Below are 22,282 nucleotides of genomic sequence, written 5' to 3'. Positions count from 1 at the left end.
TCAAGAGTAAATTGGATGCTTATCTTGCTGGGATCCTTTGACCCCAGCTGACTTCCTGCCCTTTGGGCAGGGGGCTGGACTCAATGATCTCCCGAGGTCCCTTCCAGCCCTGATGTCTATGAAATATGAAATCTGTGAAACTGTAGAAGAGCATACTTGTTAGACTCTTTCCATTCAGGAGTATTCAGCGTATAGTTGGTTTTGATGACGTCAGGGTGTATGTGCCTGGGACATTTAGGTCACATGTCTTGCATTTTTCATGATACTACGTGTTAAAATTGACACAAAGCCCTTCCAACTGTGGCTGCAGTCTGAATGTTCCATGTTTGCATATCACATGAAAAAAATGATCATAACTCTGTCTCAGGTCACAGAAAAGCTTGCTTGGTGGCTAGACTTGTCAAAATCAGGAAAGCGGAGCTATTTTTCTTGATGACTCCTATTACTGATGCATCAGGAATAGGCTGGGACACCCACCTAAACCATCAACAACTCTAAGGTGCTTGACTTTAGAACAGTATGAAATCTGTGAACATCAGAGAGCTGAGGGCCATTCAACTAGTCTTTGTAATGTTCCTGACAATGCTTCTGTGGTGTGTTGTGTCAGGGGTGTCAAACATATGGCCCATAGTGGTGGGCCATCTAACACGGTGTTTCCAAACCTTTTCCAACCCAAGGCACACTTACATTAATAAAAGTTTTCTGTGGTACACCAGTCAAGGCATTCCCCATCCCTGTACATATGAGCTCATTGTAGCTCATTGCCATGACAAATTTCCACAGCACACCTGTTCATTTCTAATGGCACTGCATTGTGCCATGACACACTGGTTAGGAAACACTGATCTAACAGATGGGGCTTCTCGTGACTGACGGAGCTGCTGTATTGTTGTGGACAGCACCCAGTGGGTTAACAGTTGCCCCTGATGTCGGTACCTTTTGACACTCCCCCACCCTCCTCCTTTATCTGGCCTCAAATTTACTATTTTAGATCATGACTGGCAACAAAAATCAGCAGCAGTCAATGACAGGGGAGAATATGGTCCACACCATGATTTGGTTTTAACAAACACCAAGATACACTCCACCCGGGCAGAAGCATCTTATTCACGTGCTTCAAAAATTATGCTTGAGAGATGATTAAGTTAACTGTGTTGCATAGCAAATTAATCCTTGTTAATTATGCTTGTGATGTGGCATCCAGGTTGGATGTCAGATTTGGGAGAACAGTGCTGTTTTTGCTGTTACAGCTGGAACTTCAGTCCTGTTCTCTGGAAGGAAAACTGCTTGCCAGATGTCTGTAATGGGATACATACTGACACCTATTTGAAGAGGAAAGTGAGTTACCCTTTGGTAACTGTAGGATCACTGCATGTGGTCCCTTCTTAGCATTTTTCTCAGCTATCCCAGTTTCATAACCATCAGATTCATGGCTATTTCACTTTAGAGATTTTCTTCTAAACATCTTAACCATTTCAACTATGAGATTATGTAGAACACATGTATATTTTGTGAAAAGGGTTTCTTCAGGCAGCAGTTCAAAATACCTCATCAATCATGTTAATTCCTCTGATTGCTTTATAATTTTAAATATTGTGTAAACAAGCAAACAACATGCTTCATACAAAGGGAAAATGTGCTATAAGATACTTATCTTTCACCAAAACAAATTTAGGTATGTAAATTTCTAAAGCTGGACTTAAAACTGTTCATTCTGTTCATTAAAAAAAATTGGGCCTTGTGAAATATTACTCTAGAGTAGTGTTACATGGATGCCCCGATGTCTTCACTCCTCTCCCCCATAAATTTAACCAAGTTTGATTATATTGCTGTTGAGTGACATTGGCACTTTGTAAGATTTGGAACGCTATTTACATTCATATTGATTCCACCTTTAAATGCAGAAGAAAGCAGCTCCACCTACAATTTGGCAGAGATATGCAGGGCCTGTGCCAGTATTGTCTGGAGACTACATATAAACAGAGGACTTTCAGCTCTGTTGCTTCAGAAAACATCAGTAATGAACCATTCAAAAATAGAGCCCATTGTGATTTTAAGATTCTTTTTCAAAAAGAGATCCTCCTTCATACCATTCTTTTGAATACTTCAGGTAGCCTGGTTCCATAGTATGACAGCATCCAGTAGTTAATGCTGGAAACCCAGGCATAAATTCAACCCTGACTTTTCTGGACCAAGGATCCTGGTAGTGCATTACCTTTAACAGGCAGTGCTCTTGCTCTTTGAGAAAGAGGTTATTTAATACACATTTTGTTAAAACCATTGAATAGTAAGGCAGTAGTGAGGTATTAGCGACAAAATCGGAGCAGATTGTATGATTATTCAGTTAGGCTGCAATGAAAGTGAGATCTCTTATTTGTGGCTTGTGTGTCTTCCTAAGTACACATGAGGGTCCTCAGCCAAGGAATTGCCAATCCAGTCTCTGCATTCTTCTCATGTTGTTGTCTCAGATTGCTTTAGAAGTTATATTTTGCACATACTTGCTGAATGGTAGTGGGATTTTTGATGTTTTTTCAGCTGAGGGGTTTTCATGCTTAAGTCTAAGTATCTACACAAATGTTAAGCTCAGGCCTTTGTTAATATCTTTTCTGTGAGCACATCAACACCAAAAAAGTAGTCTTAACCAGTGCAACCTTTTAATTGAATTTCTAGAATTCAGAGCTTGAAACCTTTTAACTGAACTTTATGGGTTTGTCATTTTGAAATCAATAGGACTTGTGCTACTAAGTCACTTAAGTGTTTCTGAAAACCCCACCCTTTGTTGCTTAAATACACACATTGAGAGACTCTCTGGTTCTTTTTTTATGAAAACTTTGACCTGTTTGAGAGAGTAACCTATACTTCACAATAAATATATAGTAGGTTGTTGGTTAAGGTCAAGAATTAAAAGTTATGTAGACTTTCTTAGTTGTACAAAATCTTTGAGAGATTCTTGAATACAGTTTTAACCCTGGAACCTGCAAACAGTTATGTGCTTAAGTTTAATTGCACTCATGAAATAGTCCTGTTGCAATCAAGTAAATTAAAATCAGCTGTCAGTCATCTAGATTTGACTAGCTTCGTTTCAATCTGAATACTGTCTCCTAGGCATAGATTGATGTTAAATGGTTAGTTCTTAGAGATGCCTGCTTTTTGTTCTGAATGATTGGAAAATCTTTGTCTTAGTGTATGCATGTGTTGGGCGGGGGGGGGGGAGTAGAATTAGTATTATGGTTCTATTGTTTTTCTTTTTCCACTTTAGACTTTAGGAAAATGCTTGATTTGATTTTTAGAATAAACATGATATATAGTGCATGCCTCTTTTTTTATCTGTAGGGTGTTGCTGGAAATCCTATGGTAAAGTCAGTGCTTGATAAAACCAAACACTCAGTAGAGACCATGATTACAACGCTGGATCCTGGCATGGCTCCTTACATCAGTAAGTACGTAAGACAAACTTCAAGAGAGTGGTGAGTGTGAACCATACTGTACTTCAGACCACTTTTGGTTTGCATACTTTCCAGAAGAAGCTTTCCTACTGTATAGTTGTTTTAAAATGAAACGGGCAATTTAACAGAATACCTGGAGTGTGACATACTAAATCTTGTTAAGACAGACTATTTTAATTGTGGGACCTGATTTCAAGTTACACAATACTGCCTTTTAGTGGTGTGATGGTGATAGTGACAATCATTACATTTAGGATCATTCTATGTCTGTGTTTCCATGCAGTAACGGCCTCAAATACTGGAAAGTCATAAAAATCCGTTCTATTTGGTAGCCTTTGAATTAGCTGAATTTTGGCAGTCCAGTTTCATGGTAAAGGTGCTAGATTGAGCTTTATCAAAACTTAGCTTCTATTCCCAGCTCTGCCGTAAACAGTACTCTTCAGCAAGTCTGTTCTCTATGGGCTTTGGTTCCCAACATTTTCCTTTTAGAGGGTATCCATTTCTCCCATTCATTAATACTATAATAAAGTCTTCAGTGTAGGTGTACAGCACCTAGCATGGTTTAGATATTACATTAGTGCTTGAAAGTCCTAGCTTCCTGTCCCAGAGAGCTCACTATCTAAATAATTAAGAGAGTCTACCAGTGAAGGGGAACATGTCATGGGAGAAATGAAGTGGCTTTCCTGAGTTTATGGAGCAAGTTGGTTGATAGCAGAGCTGAATGTAAAATCCCAGTTTGGTGCCTTACCAACTCCAAACTATGCCATTTCTCCTGATATTATCTCAGCTTCTCTACTACATATGCATGCTGTTACCTTCAGGAAGACTCATCAGAATGTGTTTCTGAATATTTGCAAGAGCTTTTTTTAATGTTCTGCTTGTTAACACTCTGGGCAGTTTTCCCTTTGTTGTGGTTGCTGGTGGAAACGCTAGTGAAATACAAAAAACAAGAGGAAGAGACAGAGGCAAAGCTCTAGACCTTGCTAAAGAATACTGCATTTAAAACATTGTTCCTCGTTGAAAGGGAAAATTCCAGTGTAATGTGTCTTTTTTTTAGCTCTCAGTTGCTTTTCATGTACGGTTCTGGTTAAGTATCTACTTTTGGATTTTGGGGAAAAACATGCTCCACACACCACATCCATTGTATGCTAGCAAGTGAAAACTGGAGATTGTTAACAATGCCACAGAGTATTATTACTTTAAAGGGTTACTGAGGCAAGGAAAGGAAAAGATAAAACTTCTGATAAAATTTCTTTCTCTCCTTCAGCCACATCATATATTTAACAAAATGACTTGGGAACTTTGAAATAATTCCTAACATGGGTAAAGTTAAATTTTAAAGCTGTCCAGTCACTTCTGATTGGTGTGAGTGGGCTGGGAGGAAAGCAGCAGTACTTCCATTGCTGCTTAATTGGTGGGAATAGAACTTTAGAAGTGACAGGAATATGGTATATTTTCAATATACAGATCTGAGAGCTGTTTGGATGATCCAAGTTTCTTTCTTGCTAACAGAAAACTTTAAACCAGAAAGCTACAGGAGTCAAAATAGAATTGTGGTGTAGGTGGGAGCCTATAGACCAGGGATGGCAATCACATCTGGCCCCATAGACCAGATGAGTGGTGTGGGGTCATTCTGTGGGCTAGATTGGGTCAATAGATGCCCCCCCCCGGGCATACTTGATCCAGCAGCTGCTTCAGCTCATCTAGGACCTGTGCTGTGTGTGCAGCTCAGATCCCATTCTAGCTGCTCTGGGTACTGCATGTAGTACAATGCAGTCTGACTGGAGAGGCAGCTGTGCTGCATGTGGTGGCCACCCCAGGTGAACTGAGCCATGTGAGAGACCCATCCTAGCTGCTTTGGGACTGTGCTGCATTCAGCACCTGCTCCAGCCAATCCAGGACCTGCGCTTCATACAGTATCTGTGAGTGCTGTGTGCACCAGCTGGAATAAGCACTAGGTGCAGCCTGCATCCCTGACCAGCTGTGTGTGTGGCATAATCTGGCCAGGGTGGGCATAGCATGCGGCGCAGCTGCCACTCCAGCTGGACTGTACAGCACATGGTGCCTGTTCTGGCTTGTCTGGGATTTGTGCCACATGCAGCATGGGTCCTGTACCAGCTGGAGCAGCTATCAGATCTGGTATCCCAGGGGAGGGATTTAAAAGGTGGAAGATACCATGGGCCTGATCCAGCCCAAGGACTAGTCCTGCCCCATGGTTATGTGCTGTGCCCTGTGTGGTTCTGACAGACCCAGGGGCAGCACCATGACCTGAATCGTGAGGCTCCACAAGCCTGATCTGGCCCATGAGTCCTGTGTTTAACACCCCTGCTATAGATTCTGGCCTCTTGCTAGTATTTGGAGAGGAAGGATGTGGAATATTTAAAAAATGACAGAAGGTTATTTATGTTAAAACTATTATGTTTAAATGACAACATCTCAACAGCTCATTGTGAGTGAAGTAAATGATAAGTCCAATTAAAAATTAAGAAAACACTTTCTGGGGTGAGGGGAAAATATCAAACTGGTAAATGTTGATTACATACGGTTCAGGAAATTTAGAATTCAGCAACCAAAAACAGTATCTTACAATGGAGGTTGTCAGGTAACCTTATATTGTATTGGCAGAGCTGGTAGCTGCAACTAATATATGTCACACATTATGTAATGAAAGCATCTGTTGTAATTTGGACAGTCACGGAGCAGAGGTGAATTTCAGATGCAAGTTCGTCACATTAATTCCGACGCATGTAGTTAAAGCCACTATTTATTTGTGTTGCCTGGGAACTACATTTAATAACTTTGGCGCACACAACAGTTGTTTCCATGCTGTAGGACTATATGATGTCTAAGATGACTGAACACATGCTATCCATTTGCTAGATAATGTTTGCAATAGGGGAACAATGACCATGCCTTGCAGTTATGATTTGTTGCTGTGTACTGCACTTAATTTAATGGAAAAACTTCCACTAAGATCAATGGGCATAGCAATGCGGCTCTAAACTCTTTCCTACCCAGCTAGTTATATTTCTGAGGTGGTCCTTGAAACCGTTCACCTGTGGTATGATAAGATACAGTATATAGTCTCTGTAGCGTTTCTTATATTAAAGAAGCTTCTTCTACACAGTAGTTTAATGGGTGCATAATGAGTTGTCTTCAGTACTTCAGCGATTCCTCGTTGCGGATTTTCTTCCATTTAAGGCTCTCTACTAGGATTTAATTTCACTGAATCTTAAAATGTTTAGGTGTTTGTAGTAAGTGTCTCTTCCTGTGATTGATTTTTTTCTTATTCAAATTAAGATATTCTCAGCAGCTGGGATATTTTTCTGTTCTGCCATTACTCAAGTTTTAATGCAGTTGTCTAATGTTCAGTGATGAGCACGCAAAAAAAAATAGTTTTTCAAACTTAACTCATTGGTAGAATGTTCTGTAGTCACTGTTGTAGCAAGTCTTCAGTGATTTTCCCCGACCCCCCCACTTTTAAAAATAATAATAAAGAAGTATTCCTTCAGTTGAAGGTTTGCAAATAATTTGGGCTGTGGTAAATGTTGTTGCTGTTGTTGTTTTTTAAATGTTAAATTTCAAGCTTCTTCTGGAAAATCTCTTGTTTGTGGTGATTAAAATAAATACTGTAGACTTCAGCATCAGGTTTTTTAGGTGTAATGCTTGCGTAAGCAGCACTTGTTTTTCAAATCCATTATCTACTTTGCCTTTCTCCCACTCATTAGACCTGGGTATCAAACTCATCTGGCCCATAATGAGTGGCATGGGACTGGCCCCATGCCACTCATCCAGCCTGTGGAAGCAGCCCCACAGCATGTGATTCAGCTCTGGACTCGGGGACCAGAGTAGCACCAGGGAGCAGATGATGGGGTTCTGGGCTGTATCTTTGACCCTCGTGCATTAAGACTATATAAAGTGCTGCATAATTTTCTATGTACTTTTGCAGTCAAAGAGCCCTCAAAGGAACTAGATTCATAGACTGGCAGTTTATGTGCAAAGTATGCTGTTTGTGTGCAAAGTCTTCATATTCTTGATGCTTTACATGGAAAGTTGACATCTAACTGAATTGCTTCAAATTTAGGAATGTTTACTGGAAAAGAACAACACAACATACTCTTTCAACTGATTTTGCATAGTGAAGTATATTGCAGCAAGAACTTTTGGACAGTGCTGTCATAGACTTTGTATAATATTTTATGGAGAAAATGAGGATAATTTAACATTTTAAAAACAGGGGTGCTCAACCTCTGGCCTGCAGGTCAGATGCATTACTGCCAAATCTCCAAACCCTGCACAGCAGGCTCAGCTTGGGGCCAGGACATGACTCCTGCACTAGATCTGACCCCCCTGGCTCCAGCCTGCACAGGGTCTGAACATCACCTGTTTGGGCTGAGGGTGGGAAAAGGTTGGGCACTGCTGTGTTAAGTCATAAGCAGTTAAATAAAAGCTGCATGGTGAGGGTGGTTTTCTTTCTGGAATAGTGTTCTAACCTTACAGTGAAAGTACAAACTGCTGTGCTTATAGTAGAAGCTTTTTTTAAAAAAGGAAACTTTTTCCTTTTAGATTTTAAAGTTTTAGATGGATATTAGAAATAAATTAATGTAAGAAAAAGAAAGCCAGAGGTAGAAACATGTAAAGTGCTTAGAGATGCAAGAAAAGAGATTCAAATAATGTTGAAGCTAATGGTTCAAGGATGCTTAGAAGTTAGCCAGAGCTTCAAAAGAAATGTTTTTACTGTATTTGCTCAGATATGACGACCTTGATTATTATTATTATTATAAAATGACCCCACTACTTAGATTTTATGTATGGACAATTTTATAAATGTGTTATAATTTTCCATATAGAAACTAATTATTTTAGGTTTGTCTTTAATTTGTGCCCATCCCATTGCAACAGCAGGGAAAATAAATCTTGGGGGTGGAGCCAGGTAGTCCCCTTGCCCTCTACCTCCCCCACAACTACTTCTTCCTCCTTCAGCTTCTTGTTCCCTTCCTTACTGTCAGACCCACCACTTCCCGAGCATGTGGAAGTGAGGAGCAAATATAAAAACATGGACCTTGAAATTAAACATAGCTATAGCAATTTGCATTTTATACCCAAAGATTTTGTCATCCAATTGATGTACGTTACATTTTTTTGAAACTACTACAAGTTTTAACTCAGGAACTCCATAAAGGTACTTTTAAGAGCACTTTGGCACCAACCTTATATAGAGTACGAGCTAGACTTGATATAATTCTAAATCTAAAAGTCTCATGATTTACCATATAGATCACTGGGCTGGGACCCAGCAGCGTCAACAGCATTTCAAGCCATAGTTACCCTACAGCTCAACACTGCTATGGGGGAATGTGTGTGTGTACTCTAGATAACCCCCCTGCCTTCTCCTTACAAGGGATACATGTATTGATTAGCCCCCACTCATGACTGGAACCGGGTGTTCTTGTCACTAGTCCTGGGATGCTCCAAAATTTATATGTCGATAAGTTGCAAAGAAATCTGGTCTGGCTTCACTTCATGGTGGGTGGGGCTACATTAAATGTATGTAACAGGATGCGGTGGGGGGCAACGGAGAGATTCTGGGTGAACTGTTTGGGGCCCTGTTTTGTGAAGTTTGCCAGGCATTCAAGGCTGAAGAACTAGGAAACATTGGAAACGGGACAGAAAGGCATAGCTCAACTGTGGGAATTCAGAAGGAATCAAAATGTTTGCAGAGGGGGACTCTAAAAAGAGTCAGCACTGGGGGGGACTGTGCTTAATAGGTACTACTGTGTGTCTTCATCAGGTGGGCTGTACTATGTTTGTCCAGCATGGCAGGGAAACACCACGTATCTGGATCCATGAGGGCAGTTTTCCTTAAGCTCCTGGGGGATAACTGTTCTTTTGGTGTGGTTTAGTACCTGTTGAGGTGTTGAGGCTTAAACCGCACTTTATGAAAATGTGTTGCTTCTGTGGCCATATGGCTGAAGGCAGGCAAAACTTGTGGGTATCCGCACCCCAAGCCTCCAGGCTTGGGCCTGCACGTAGGATGCAAAGACTTTTAGAAATATCTGAAGCCCCTGGTGGGGGTGGAGGATGTTTGCTGGTTGTAGGGCCACTTATGGTTCTGGACTAACTCATGAATTTGGACCTGATTTGGCTTGGAACACAAAAAATGTCTTTAAAAAAAAAGTATGAGCCATATATTTTATAGTAATGCACACTGTTGGCTACATTTAATCAACTTCCTAGTTGGTTTCCATTACTCAGCACATGCTGTTTTTGGCAGCAGTTTAATCATAGCCAATGTATTTAATGAGGTTTTCTCAACAAAATCATTTTGTCTTTGTAGAATCTGGAGGAGAGCTGGACATAGTGGTTACCTCCAACAAAGAAGTAAAAGTGGCTGCCATTCGAGATGCTTTCCAGGAAGTCTTTGGAATGGCTGTAGTTACTGGGGAAGCTGGACAGTCAAATATTGCACCACAACCTGTCGGCTATGCAGCTGGATTAAAAGTAAGTGGGTGAATAATGATGGAGAAAGCTCAGTTAGGAGATCTTGAACACCAGCAGTTTTTGAGTGACAAATGTACTTAGAAAATCCTAACTGGGGCATTGAGGAAAGCTTTCTTGGTTATCGTTGTCTATTATTATGGTCATGTCAGATCCGTTATTAGAAGAACATCTGTGTCTTCTTGGGAAGGTATGTATTAGAAGTGACTGAGGAGCATAAATACTATTTTTGGCAGTTTCCTAATGCAACCATACCTGGTTATTTATCATTTATAATACTTTCAGTGTGTGTCAGTTCTTGGCCCCCAACCAACTTGGATAGTAACAGTCTAAAAAAATTGCACATTTTAAAGGATTCTTCTTGCCCTACCGTTGTTATGTTGATACAAAATATATTAACATGATTATCACAACCAAAATATAAGCCTAGAGAAAGAGAGTATGAGTCATGGAAATATTTATGCACCTACTAACCATAGTGAAATTCAGCACTGCTTAAAAGTAAGGGAATCTTAAAACTTTTACTTTGTCTTGGGAAATGAGTAACTTAATTCCTAATGTTTAAAGACAAATCTAAAATAAGTGTTTTGTCATAGTTTCTGTAAACTTTTGGAATTTCAGAGCTTTATTTCCAAATATTAGCATTGTTAAAATTCCTGTGGTGCTGTATAATGTCTGTGGTTTATCTTGGAGGTTAAAGGTTACATTCTTCCATCTTTTTTTATGCTCTGTTGTGGGTTTTTCAGAACATTCTCTAAGAGCTTGTTATGTTGTCGTTTAGGGAGCACAGGAAAGGATAGACAGCTTGCGTCGGACTGGAGTGATACATGAGAAACAGCCTGCTGTGTCTGTAGAAAATTTCATCGCAGAATTGCTTCCTGACAAGTGAGAAGCTTTAATTTATTCAGGTTGGGAGCAAAAAAGAGCATTCTGTATTGGGTTCAGGTAGTCCATAAAGAATTATTAGCAGTATCCTTCTCAAGAGAGAAAAGGAGGGAAGTTGTCGGTATATGATATTACCTTGGCAGACTTTGCTTTGGACAAGAGACTGCACAATTTCAAAAAGCCGTATAAGTTAACTAATAGCTAAAATCTGTCAGATGTACTGGGATTCAAAGTTTAAAAGCATGACACAAGGGCAGCTAACTGTCAAAAGTGAGGGAGTTTTATGTGTTCCAGTTTGATAGCTAGTTCCGTTTCTGAAATGACGTCTCATTTGGAGAGTGTATTAGCTGACTTACTGGCATTGTAGTGGTACACTGAGTATTTCTATTCATTACTAATTGACAGTGTTCTCAAGTTAGGTTCATTTTCAGTTACTTTTTAAAATACTTGCAACTCTAGGAAGTTATAAAAATGCTTCTATTTTAGAGATTCCATTTAGAATTCAAGTTTTAATAAGTCATCAAAGGAAAGTTGGAGCTAACAGATTACTGTTGATTAATTTTGTAATGCAATGTCAGAAGCATTAGGGTCTACTTCTTAGGCCTTAATGTGTTTACTTTAGAAAATAGGCATCTCAAACAAACAAAAAATACACACAGAAAATTTGAATCCTTTCTTATTTATTTAACCTAATATTAACTGAATGGAGCAAAATATATTTCATGCATTCAGTGAACATAAAAGGAAGCAGAATAAGCAAGTATGTTTATTTTATCTAATTTTTGGTTTAGATGGTTTTATTGCTACAGAGAAGGTTTTAAGAAAAAATTGATTATACAGGAGACATTTGCCCCAAGTGCGGCAGAAAAAAAGGAAGGCTTTTGTTTTCTATTTACCTGTTCCTAAATCTTTGTAAGTGCGGTCTGTATAATGCTCAAAATGACCCAGGACTGCAGTGTTGTTAGGAATTGGAGCTTGTTTTGCATATTGAGAGGTACAAGGAATGTAACTGAAGCAAAGCCTGATTAAATGAATGAGCCCTGGTACTTCACAAGAGCAAAATTATTCTTTATGTATAAGGTTTTTTTTACTGAAAGGGGAATATTAAAAGTCTCTTTATATAGTAGACTAAAGATATTCTAGTTCTTTTTGGCCTCTTCTTGCCTCTAACATTGTGAAAATAATAGAACTTGGTGCTGGTAGTCATTATATAATATTAAAATGTGTATCCTTGGATATATAGCTCATCAAGGTATCATTTTTCAACATGTCACAGTCCAGGGTGTTAACCAGAGTTGTCTTGCAAATCCATTAATCCCCCAGAAGAGGAGCCTTCAAGTGAATTCTCACCAATCTCTGGTACCTCACTTGCTTTGAGAGCCACTCATTAAAACTTTATTTTGGTCAGTACGAACTTCTCCCCTCTCATATTGCAGCAATTGGAAAGGAAGGAAAATTGCTACCCCTTTTAACTTCTAGCAGTATTTGTGGCATTGAACGTTTACCCAGTTTATTGGGTCTATGTAAATATACTTTTCAATTCCCTTATTTGGCTGTTTGCAGTTCAAGGTAACTTGCTCAGCATTCTTACATGTTTTAAATGGAAGAGTGGTCCCCTGTTACATCCCCTTTAAACTCCTTCCCTCCCCTACACCTTTTTAGACCAGGAACCCAAAGCAGTGTTATCAATGCTAGTCCTGTCCTGGCTGGCTTTATTAACCTCACCCTTGCATGAAGCAAAAGTGGCCCAGCCAGTTGGTTCCTACGGTCTGAATCTTCCAGACTACAACCCCAACTTTACATAATCTTCATAGCAACAACATCCATTCTTCTGAAGTAAAGATCAGAAAAAACACCACAATAATCTTTTCCCCTTCTAAACTTGATTTAATAGTTCCTGTGCCCTATTCTCTCAGCTGGAACCATTTAACTGTAGACACAGTTGTGAGAATTAAATAAACATGAGCTAGGGACAATATGTCAGCCTTAATTTGATCCAGATCATGCCACCATAGACTCTGCTAGGAAAAAAATATTTTAGTCTCTACAAACCAGATGAGGAAAATGATCTAGATGCTGGCCCTATGTACTTTAATGGATTGTGCTCCATATTATTTGTAAGCTGTCTAGTTGTTCTTTTCAATTAACACATTAAATAATTGGTTTTAATAGAGTTACTTTTTTGTGAATTCATGTGGGTATACACTATGTCTCTACAAATGGGATTACTTCTGTGAGTCTGAGTGAGATGCAGGTTTTTATTTAGTGAGTAACCAGATTTAACAATTGTATCAAGTCATTATTGATGTAAGCTGTTACAATGTAGCTGTAGAACCATTGCCCTGTTAGGATACAAATGTAGTAAACGTTGAAGCTATAACCCTATTTCATTCCAGGTTAAACTTACAGGTACTTAGCTAACTTGTATCACTATAGGAGCATAACAGTGTAACAGCTGGTGTGTGTTCCCAACCTGCAACTTCCCCTCCCTTTTCACAGTGGTTAAATGTTAATTTTGTCCATGGGCTTAACAAAGGATGACTTAAGAACAAAACCTCGGGTTTATGAAGACTCTGTGAAAATTACAGTATAGCTAATATGTCCAAATATATATCCTACTGGTGTTCCTTTTGATTTATTTTTTCAGTGAATGGTGAGTTACCTATGTTTATATAATAGAGCAGTGCCTTTTTATAGGCTCTAGTTGTAAAATATCAAAATGTACCCATTAGATTCTTTATTGCAATAATAAATTCATACATGTACTCTGCAACATCCTGTAAATTGAAGCACCATCCTTGACACTGCATTCTTCAGTTTACTGCTTAAAGGGTAGGTAATTTGTATGCCATTACAGGTGGTTTGACATTGGCTGTCTGATTATTGAAGATCCAGTCCATGGGATTCATCTAGAAACTTTCACCCAAGCAACACCAGTGCCTTTACAATACGTTCAACAGGTAAGTTTTCTGCATTTCTTAGTTATTTAATAGCTTGAGTTTTGGGAGCCAGGACTTCCTTTGATTTAATATCATGAATGATACAACTCCATACTATAGCAAATATCTCTTCACTTCAATTCTTATTTATAAGATGAAGGTAAGATCTAGATGAAAACTGCTGTGATGGTCGTGGTCGATATATGTAAATACCCTTAGAGATAAAGTGTTTTTTATTTATTTAAAACTCAATATATCCAGAAAAATTGTAGTTACTTGTAGAGTTTTCTAGCTGATTTGGACTGAAGAGCTACTGGCAAAAGGCATGCTGTAAAAACTCTGCATTGAGCCCAGGAAAAGTTATTTAAATGTTTGAAATCTTTTCAGTAAAAGAAACATAGAATGTTTGAAAAAATGAATTATTAAAATAAGCTTTACAACTTAATGCTGATTCAGTATCTTTCTCTTTCTTCCTAGTGATTGCGAGAGAGTGACAGCAGCTTTTGAATTACAACAGACTTGCTTTTGTATTGAGCATAATGGAATAGCATCACAAGCTATTGCTCCTCTTGTGCAGTTTGTAAATAGGCAAAACCCTGAGCCAGCATAGAGGCCCGTGGCTTTTACCAGAAATGCAGCCATACGGGTCTGCCTTTACACTGTACATCACGGAGTGGGAGCTAATATATCTAGCACATATTTAATCTTCATTTTTAAGGTTTTCTTTCTTTATTGATAACCTTCAAAGCTTTGAGTTGTGCATTCATGGCACTGTAACTCTGGCATCATTCTACAGTTAGCCGGTAGGATTAACCATGCTTGTCCCACAAAACTGCTAACCTGGAAAGAAACTCCCAATAAAGAAGAGCCTCTGAGGAAATCCTTACCAAATCTAAAGTAACTTTAAAAAACCCAATAAAATGGATCCTTTCCCATAACTTGAGGTATAGTTTGGATCTAGGAAATTTGGGATCCGGCAGTCCTGGGTTCAGTTCCCAGCCTTACTACAGTTGTCCTAATATTAATGCATATTATTAATATACAACAACTAGCAACAGGCTACATCAATTTCAGTAAAAACCACCATTATGTAGTAGGTGAAAATCACAAGAAAAAGAAAACTCTATTTCTAGTGACAGCGAGACCACTTCTATCTAAATAATCTGAAGGGTGAGGCAGTTTTTCCTTTTGGGCTCTGGTATTTCAAGAAAGGGAGGGAATGTCAATGATGTATCTCCAGTGGGAAGGTTCTCTGAGAGTAAGATGAAATGTCTCGACTCATTTCATCAACTGTGGTCCAACATTTATATAGCTTTTGTAAGATGTAAAGGATAAGAATTTGTTTAGTCATCACTGGAACCTTTTTCTCTGCTTTCCCACCAATTCTGCAGTCCCCTGCAGTGGTTGCAATTTATACATTACAGCTGGATGTGGCATAACTTTTTTTTCTTTAAAAAATTTCCCATGAAAATATTTTAAACAAAATAGTTGGTTTAGAGTTTAACTTTCAGTTTCTTTTAAATCCCAAATTCCTGTGTACTTGTTTCTGAATTCCAGTAGAATGTCTGTGGGGTGTGGAGTTTTTGTTCCTGTTTTTCGTTTTTTACATTTTTAACTTTTTTCAGAAGTTCTGCAACCTTGTAAAAATTATAGAAGTGCTAAAGGAAAAAATGCAACACATTGTTACTCAGTTTTCCTCAGGAAGAATAAGTAAATATGAAGCTGGAGGAAAAATTTACTACTAGCTTCAGTGGGTGAAGTTCTCGTTGTCTTTTGCTCCCTGGCCATGTTAGCTAGGATACCTACCTGTTCTTTATTACAGTTTTACATTCTCTTTGAAACAACATTTATTATTCTAATATGCAGTAAAATAAGTATTTCTTCCACTTTATAAAAATACATTGAATCTTACAATAACTGCTACTATTTAAATAGTAGTAAACTTATAGTTGGTAGGGTCGGAAGGGACCTGAGCAGATTATCAAGTCCATTCCCATGCCATGGGCAGGAAAGAATGCTGGGGTCAAACAACCCTGGCAAAGTGTATATCTAGCCTCCTTAGGTGCAGTACCCTGCACTTGTCAGTATTGAATCCCATCTTATTCTCATCCACCCACCCCCGTAACCTGTCCAGATCCAATTGCAGCCTGTCCCTCCCTTCTAGTGTGCGCACTTCTCCCCACATCTTAGTGTCATCTGCGAATTTGAACAAGGTGCTTTTCACCGCCTTGTCCAAGTCGCTGATGAAGGTGTTGAACAGTGTGGGCCCAAGGACCGAGCCCTGGGGGACCCCACTGCCCACATCCCTCCAGGTTGAAAATGACCTGTCTACCACCACTCTCTGGCTGCAGCCCTCCAGCCAATTGGTGACCCATCTGACTGTGTAGGGATCAACACCACAATCTCCTAATTTTGTAACAAGAATGGGGTGAGAGACAGTGTCAAAGGCCTTCCTAAAATCCAGAAAGACTACATCCACCATGCCTGTGTCCAAGGATTTTGTGACCAGATTATAGATTCAAGTAGTATGATTCCTTCTTAGGTTAAAAGACTTCAGACTTTGAAAAGTTCTATTTACTACATAGCAGGAGTTGACAAGGAAGATTTCATAAATGGATCTGCTTAATTGATATATGGTATTTACTCTAATAGAAGACAGCCTTGATTATAAGATGACCCCCCCCAGTAATTAGATTCCTTATATGGAAAATTTTATAAAATGGTTATAATTTTTCTAGGTATAGAATCTAATTACTGTACTGGAGGTTTGCCTTGAATTTGTCCGATTCCCACTGCTACAGCAGGGAAAATAAATTGGGGGTGGGGGGTAGGTCAGGTAGCCCCTTTGCTCTCTGCTCCCCCCTGCAGACCTTTTCCTCACTCCTTATTGACAGATCCTGCTCTCCCTGAGAACAGGGAAGTGAGGGACAAATTTCAAAACAATAACCTCGAAATTAAGCATGGCTGTAGCAATTTGTATGTAGTACTCATGCACTTAGTTAATCCAGAATCAAACCTTTTTCTAAAACTGGTGCAAGTTTTAGCACAAGTCCTCCATAAACACACTTTTGAGCTGCATTTTGGCACCTACTTATCATTATCATGTATAGTTTGTACTATGTATTAATCTAAAGCCAGAGCCTTCTCTTTAGCTTGCTCCTGCGGCTATATAACTGAGGGCAAGCAAAATCGAGGGGCATCCGAACCCCAAGCCTCTGGGCTTGGGTCTGTGTGTAGGATGCCAGCCAAAGGATTTGGCAGTATCTGAAGCCCCAGGCGAAGGGAGGATGCTTGCCAGTAGCAAGGTCACACATGGTTCTGGAAATGACTTGCATGGATTTGGAATTAATTTAGCTGATTTGACTTGGGGGGGGCACAAAAAAATTCCTTTAAAAAAATACAAAACAAACAAACCTAACATGTTTGTCCAGTGTGGGCAGGGGAGATACCATAGCCAAGGGAATGCACTTTCAAACGGCACTGTGTAGCAGAGGGTGCACCTTTGTCTGCATGTGGACAGGACTCCCTATGAGAGCCTCATAGTTAGCTTACCGCTGGCTGGCTTCCAGTGGGAGGATCTTGGATACATGTCGACTGTATGGAAATGGGAAATTCCTCCCTAGCTTGTTCCTGCAGCCATACAGCTGAGGGCAAGTGAAACTTGGGGGCATCTGAACCCCAAGCCTCCGGGTTTGGGTCTGCACATAGGATGCCTACCAAAAGATTTAAAAATATCTGAAGCCCCAGACTGAAAAGTGTGGGATGGAGGATACTTGCCGTATACAGTTCATGAACAATTAAAATGATTTGGAACTGATCTGGCTAATTCAGCTAATTTGACCTGGGACATGAAAAATTTTCCTTAAAAATAAAAAGTTTGCCCAGTGTGGGCCATGTGTTTGTCATACTCAGTGTTGGCTACATTTAATCAGCTTCATAACGGGTTTCCGTTGCTGAGCATATGCTGCTTTTGGCAGCAGTTTAATGATGGACAACATATTTAGTGGGATTTCCTTATGCAATTATAAGATGAGGGCCTTTTCCCCCCATGCTGGTTGGGAGGGAAAAACTCATCTTGTATTCAAGTAAATATGGTATATAACCATGTTCAATGTCACTTGATATGGTATATGGATACTATGTAGGAGTGAGTGTAAACTTTTAAGCTTGCATTGTATTATAACCAACAGAAATAACTCTAAATTTCCTATATAAAGGGACTATGTCCACCTTTTGTGCTTCATAGTTTTAGGACTTTTGTTTTCCCTACTCATGATATAATCCATCCATGAAAAAACAGTCCTAGGCTATGTTTATGTTGCTCTTGACCCAATACTGAAGCATTTATTTAAAGGATCAGATTTTTTTTCTCTTGTGGATGTCCAGTAACAGTAGCTTGAAATACAGCATTTCCATCAATTCAGTTCAACATGTCTTAATTAACTGGAAGTAAAAAAAATCAAAACTACCTTATCTATCCCAATTTGATGTTATGGGTTAGTTCATGTATGAAAAAACCCTTTTATCTCTCCCACTGCTGTAAAGCTATGCTTCCTTCCATTTGCTAAGTTCTTTCTGCTAAATCTGTCCTTTTCCTTGCCTATTTACAATGTATTTAAGAGTCCTTTCATATTTGCTTTGTTCTATTATTTGTGTCTAGTGCCCTCTACACATTTATGCAGGTCATTTTTGCATGACTCATTTTGAACAAATCTGCTCCTGACAGGGATGATAAGCCATTTGTCCCCTTGGGCTGCTATTGAACCACTTGTTAACTGTCATCTTTCACTTGACATTCCACTATCCATTTGCAGGATGTTGTATCCGAGGTTAGTAGTACGTAGCAGAGAAACAACCCAGTAAGTGTAGTTTAACTTGCAATCACATCCTCTATTTCCTTATTGAGATAGAGCATGGACTTGTTTTATAGGGCTGTTTTAAGGATTGGACATTTTTAAAGCCCTCTAAAGATGAAAATCATTCTATAAGTACACACATCCTTATTGATTACATCTGGCTGGCAGCTTTTTCAATACAACTTTGTGGTAACGCCAGGGTGACTTTGTTACTAGGCAAACTGCATAGTAGCCCTGGGAATGTCTTGTGTCATCTAGGAACATAATGTGTGGAACTTTAAAAAGCCCCATTGACTGGACCAAGTATCCAGTTACCAAGAGACAAATTTTTAGATCTAGGGTTGTGGGACCTTCAATCTTTGCATATTTCTTATTCTCAAGTGAGCCCATTGGAATGAATAGGGCTGCTGTCCAAATAAGGTACTAATGAAGGCAAGGATTTTAGAATCTGACCTTTTACCTCATTAATTAAATAATTTCATCTGATATTATTACGCAGGCTCAGAATCTTACTCCCGAGGACTATAACCTGAGATGGTCGGGCCTATTGGTGACGGTGGGGGAAGTGCTGGAGAAAACTTTGCTGAATGTCAACAGGACCGATTGGCATGTGGCATTTACTGCTATGTCCCGTCGACAAATGATCTACAGTGCAGCCAAGGCTCTAGCAGGAATGTACAGACAGCATTTACCACCCAGGACCGTTTGAAAGAAGACCTGACACTAAAGAGAACTTCCTCCCCCACCCCCTTTCTGTCTGGTGTGAAAAAAAGGTTGCATCTTCAGCTAAATATTTTAGTCCTCGTTGGATACAGCACAATTTTTTAATCTACCTGTAAAATATATATTTTTTTTTCTTTTTAGAAAGGTATTGTTTCAATAATGGAAATGAACAACTCCTTTTTTATCAATTATATTGACTTCTAATATGATGCATAAAAAGAAAATTAGAGTGAACTGGTACAGCAGGATCACATAGCACTAAAATTTGTTGGATGGAGGATGCATTTTCATTTCAGATATGTAATAGGCATTTGTTGAAAAGTCAAATTTAATATTATATTTACTCAAGTATAATTTTTAAAGAGGGGTACAAATATTTACTAGTTATGGCAGTAGTAGCCTTGTTCATAGCATCTCCAATGTATTTTTGCATTTCAATTCAGTACCTCTGTGTTGGGTATTTTCTACGGACCTAAGATAAGTAGGTGCTTAGTACTTTCTCTACACGTACATCATCTCAGGACTGATGCTGAGTAATTTTAAAGCATTTTAAAAGTGAATGGTTGAGAGAGAGCATAAATGAATGCTCTTATAGTTGAGATCTGGTCCAAATCTGAATTCTTGTCTTCCACTTTTTGTTTTGTTTCAGTTTTTTTGTAGCATGTATTCAGTCCATCTCCCAGTGAAACCAACAGGAAGACTGAGCTGTTTTAATGAACATTAGATCAGACAGGATGTGTGCATGAAAATGTCTCGGCAATGGAATTTAACAAAATCCATTTACTTATTTCTTATCTTCAGACAGTTATTCTGTGTTTGCGTACTGAAGAGTCTTAAGTAATTTTTATCAGTTTTCATCCATCAGCAGATTAGCAAAATGTGACACTCATATACTTTGCTCTGACATTCTGTATTTATGAAAGCAGGTACAGATCCTGAATTGCCTTACAGGTGTCATGGACTCACTGCATTTCATTGCAAATCTTTGTGGCATTTCTTCATAGCTAAAAATGCCCTATATCTATGATCAGACATGAGCCTACATTTTTATTCAGAAAGATGGAGATACTTGGGAGAGGTAATATTTTGATGATAGCTTTTTTTTTTTAAAACAAAGAATAAATAATTGCTTTGCCTTAAAAACTAGTTTTTCAGCTTATACTGATCTGCCTTTATCTTTTGTAGATGCTTTCAGAGGACATTTTTATATACTGTTTAGCCAGCTCCTGTTTGTACCCAGTGAAATTCTGTCCTGTTTCCAAGTAATATATTTTGCCATAATTGGCTTACAGTGTAAATTAGATTTAAATAAATGTTTTTTTTCCTAAAGAATTGTACCTTTTTACTTTAAATGTGTGGAGTTTTTTCTTTCTTTTGTTTTTCAATCACAACTTGTATGAATGAGTTCTTACTGCATCTTGCACAGATGACTTGTGTATCTGGTATGTATTCCATGTAGCTTTTTCTGAAGAAAACCTAGTTCCCTTTTCTTTGAAGTATCCGTCCATAAGCATTGGAGAGAGCCAGTGGCAAGTGTTCAAGAATACTTTCTATGTTTTTTGCTATATATGCATTAAACTTCTCCATGCCTCATTTCTTTCACAAATTTAGAATACTTAACATCTTTCTCTTTCCCATGCCAAGAAGAGAATGTGAAGAGTGGTTCAGACTAGTGCTGAGACTCCTGTAACCATGTATCTTTCCTCCTCATGAAGCTTTTTAAAATAAGTGGGTAAAAGAAGGAGGGGGAGTTTGGGAGATGGACAAATTGAGAGCCAAATTTTCAGTTTTTATTTTGTGTACAGTCTTTCCCATAATGAGTTTATTCAGTTATTGTTAATGGTACCACTGCTGTAGCAACATACAACTCAGAAAGTATTTTCAGGTAAGTTGTTAGATGCCTCAAGCTGTTCCCATCATCTAATCGTACCTGCCGGAGCACAGCAACATCTTCCATTATTTCATAATCCAAAAAAGATGTCACGGGAACCCTTTTGTTCTTCTCACTAGTGCATCCTTTTCCTTTAATAGATGCTGTACAAAATGTTAGCTTCCCTTACTATAACCATTTTCTCAAGGTGTGGAGAAGGTGAAGGAGAGAGTTTTTTACTACTTTGTGAGGTTGTGTGTCCAGGTATAGAGCAGACAGGCTGTTAATCCTTGCTTATTAAAACTGAAATGGTTGTTTTGTTTAGTTTTGTTTTTCTCCTAGGACTGTTTTCTCTCTCTTTGTGTCCTTTCTCTCTCCTGGCAGTTGTTACCCATAAAGCCGGTTTCTTAGCACCTTGCTTATTGCAGTGACAGCTGAGCAAGAAAAGATGGCTGTGATTTCTACCTTCTGTGATGCTACTTGCTAAGATGGAGGTTACACAACTGCCCCGCTGAGATGTGTTGTGTAACCTCTGATACAACATCCTGCAAATGGATAGCAGTATTGTACCATTTTTGTCTCAAAGTTCATCATCCCTCAGTTCATTCAGAAGTCTGTGCTAGTTCAGTGACTGAATTCCTAGTGTCTACTGGTGCTTCAAGTGCTGCAAAACTAGTTTGGAAAAATATAGTTTAGTGCTATTTTTCTTTAGAGTTTGCTTTATGGTTTAGAGATGTCTTTCTCTTTGGGATCGGTGGGGCTCCTGGCGTTAGGGCACATGTAGGTAGGGCAATCCATGCTAACTATAAGCCAAAACTGACCCTGGGGTCCCTCACGTAGGTTTGCAGCTGGGAGGGGTCCAGCTATGGGAGGGTGGCAGTGTTCTTTTTGTCCTGTTTTGGCACCTAGTTATAGTTAGAGCCAGGTAGGTTAGTGCAGTTCATGTTAATTGTAAGAGAATTCTCTAGTTTCTGTTTTCTGGAGAAAAACATTCTGCTAAGACTTCACAAGTGATACACTTGGAGTATATCAGACAAAACATATCTGCCCCAGTGGAATGCAAAT

General features: G+C 39.0%; 1 protein-coding gene across 3 annotated transcripts in view; it reads left to right on the top strand.

The window, feature by feature from the left end:
• PRRC1 (proline rich coiled-coil 1) overlaps positions 1–20,684 on the top strand; it is a 36,706-nt gene extending 16,022 nt beyond the window's left edge. For all 3 annotated transcript variants that reach the window (XM_019555133.1, XM_019555134.1, XM_019555135.1), the window contains 5 exons: positions 3,334–3,436; positions 9,784–9,947; positions 10,726–10,829; positions 13,687–13,789; positions 19,124–20,684. In XM_019555133.1, the coding sequence (XP_019410678.1) occupies positions 3,334–3,436; positions 9,784–9,947; positions 10,726–10,829; positions 13,687–13,789; positions 19,124–19,333 (684 nt within the window). In that variant the 3' untranslated portion in view covers positions 19,334–20,684. The remainder of the gene's footprint in view (positions 1–3,333; positions 3,437–9,783; positions 9,948–10,725; positions 10,830–13,686; positions 13,790–19,123) is intronic.
• Positions 20,685–22,282: the final 1,598 nt, after the last annotated feature.

This window comes from Crocodylus porosus, unplaced genomic scaffold (assembly GCF_001723895.1).
Source record: "Crocodylus porosus isolate Cpor-Errol unplaced genomic scaffold, CroPor_comp1, whole genome shotgun sequence".
Classification (NCBI taxonomy): Eukaryota; Metazoa; Chordata; order Crocodylia; family Crocodylidae; genus Crocodylus; species Crocodylus porosus.
The sequence above is the reverse complement of the archived record's forward strand: the minus strand, read 5'-3'. Positions and strand labels throughout refer to the sequence as shown.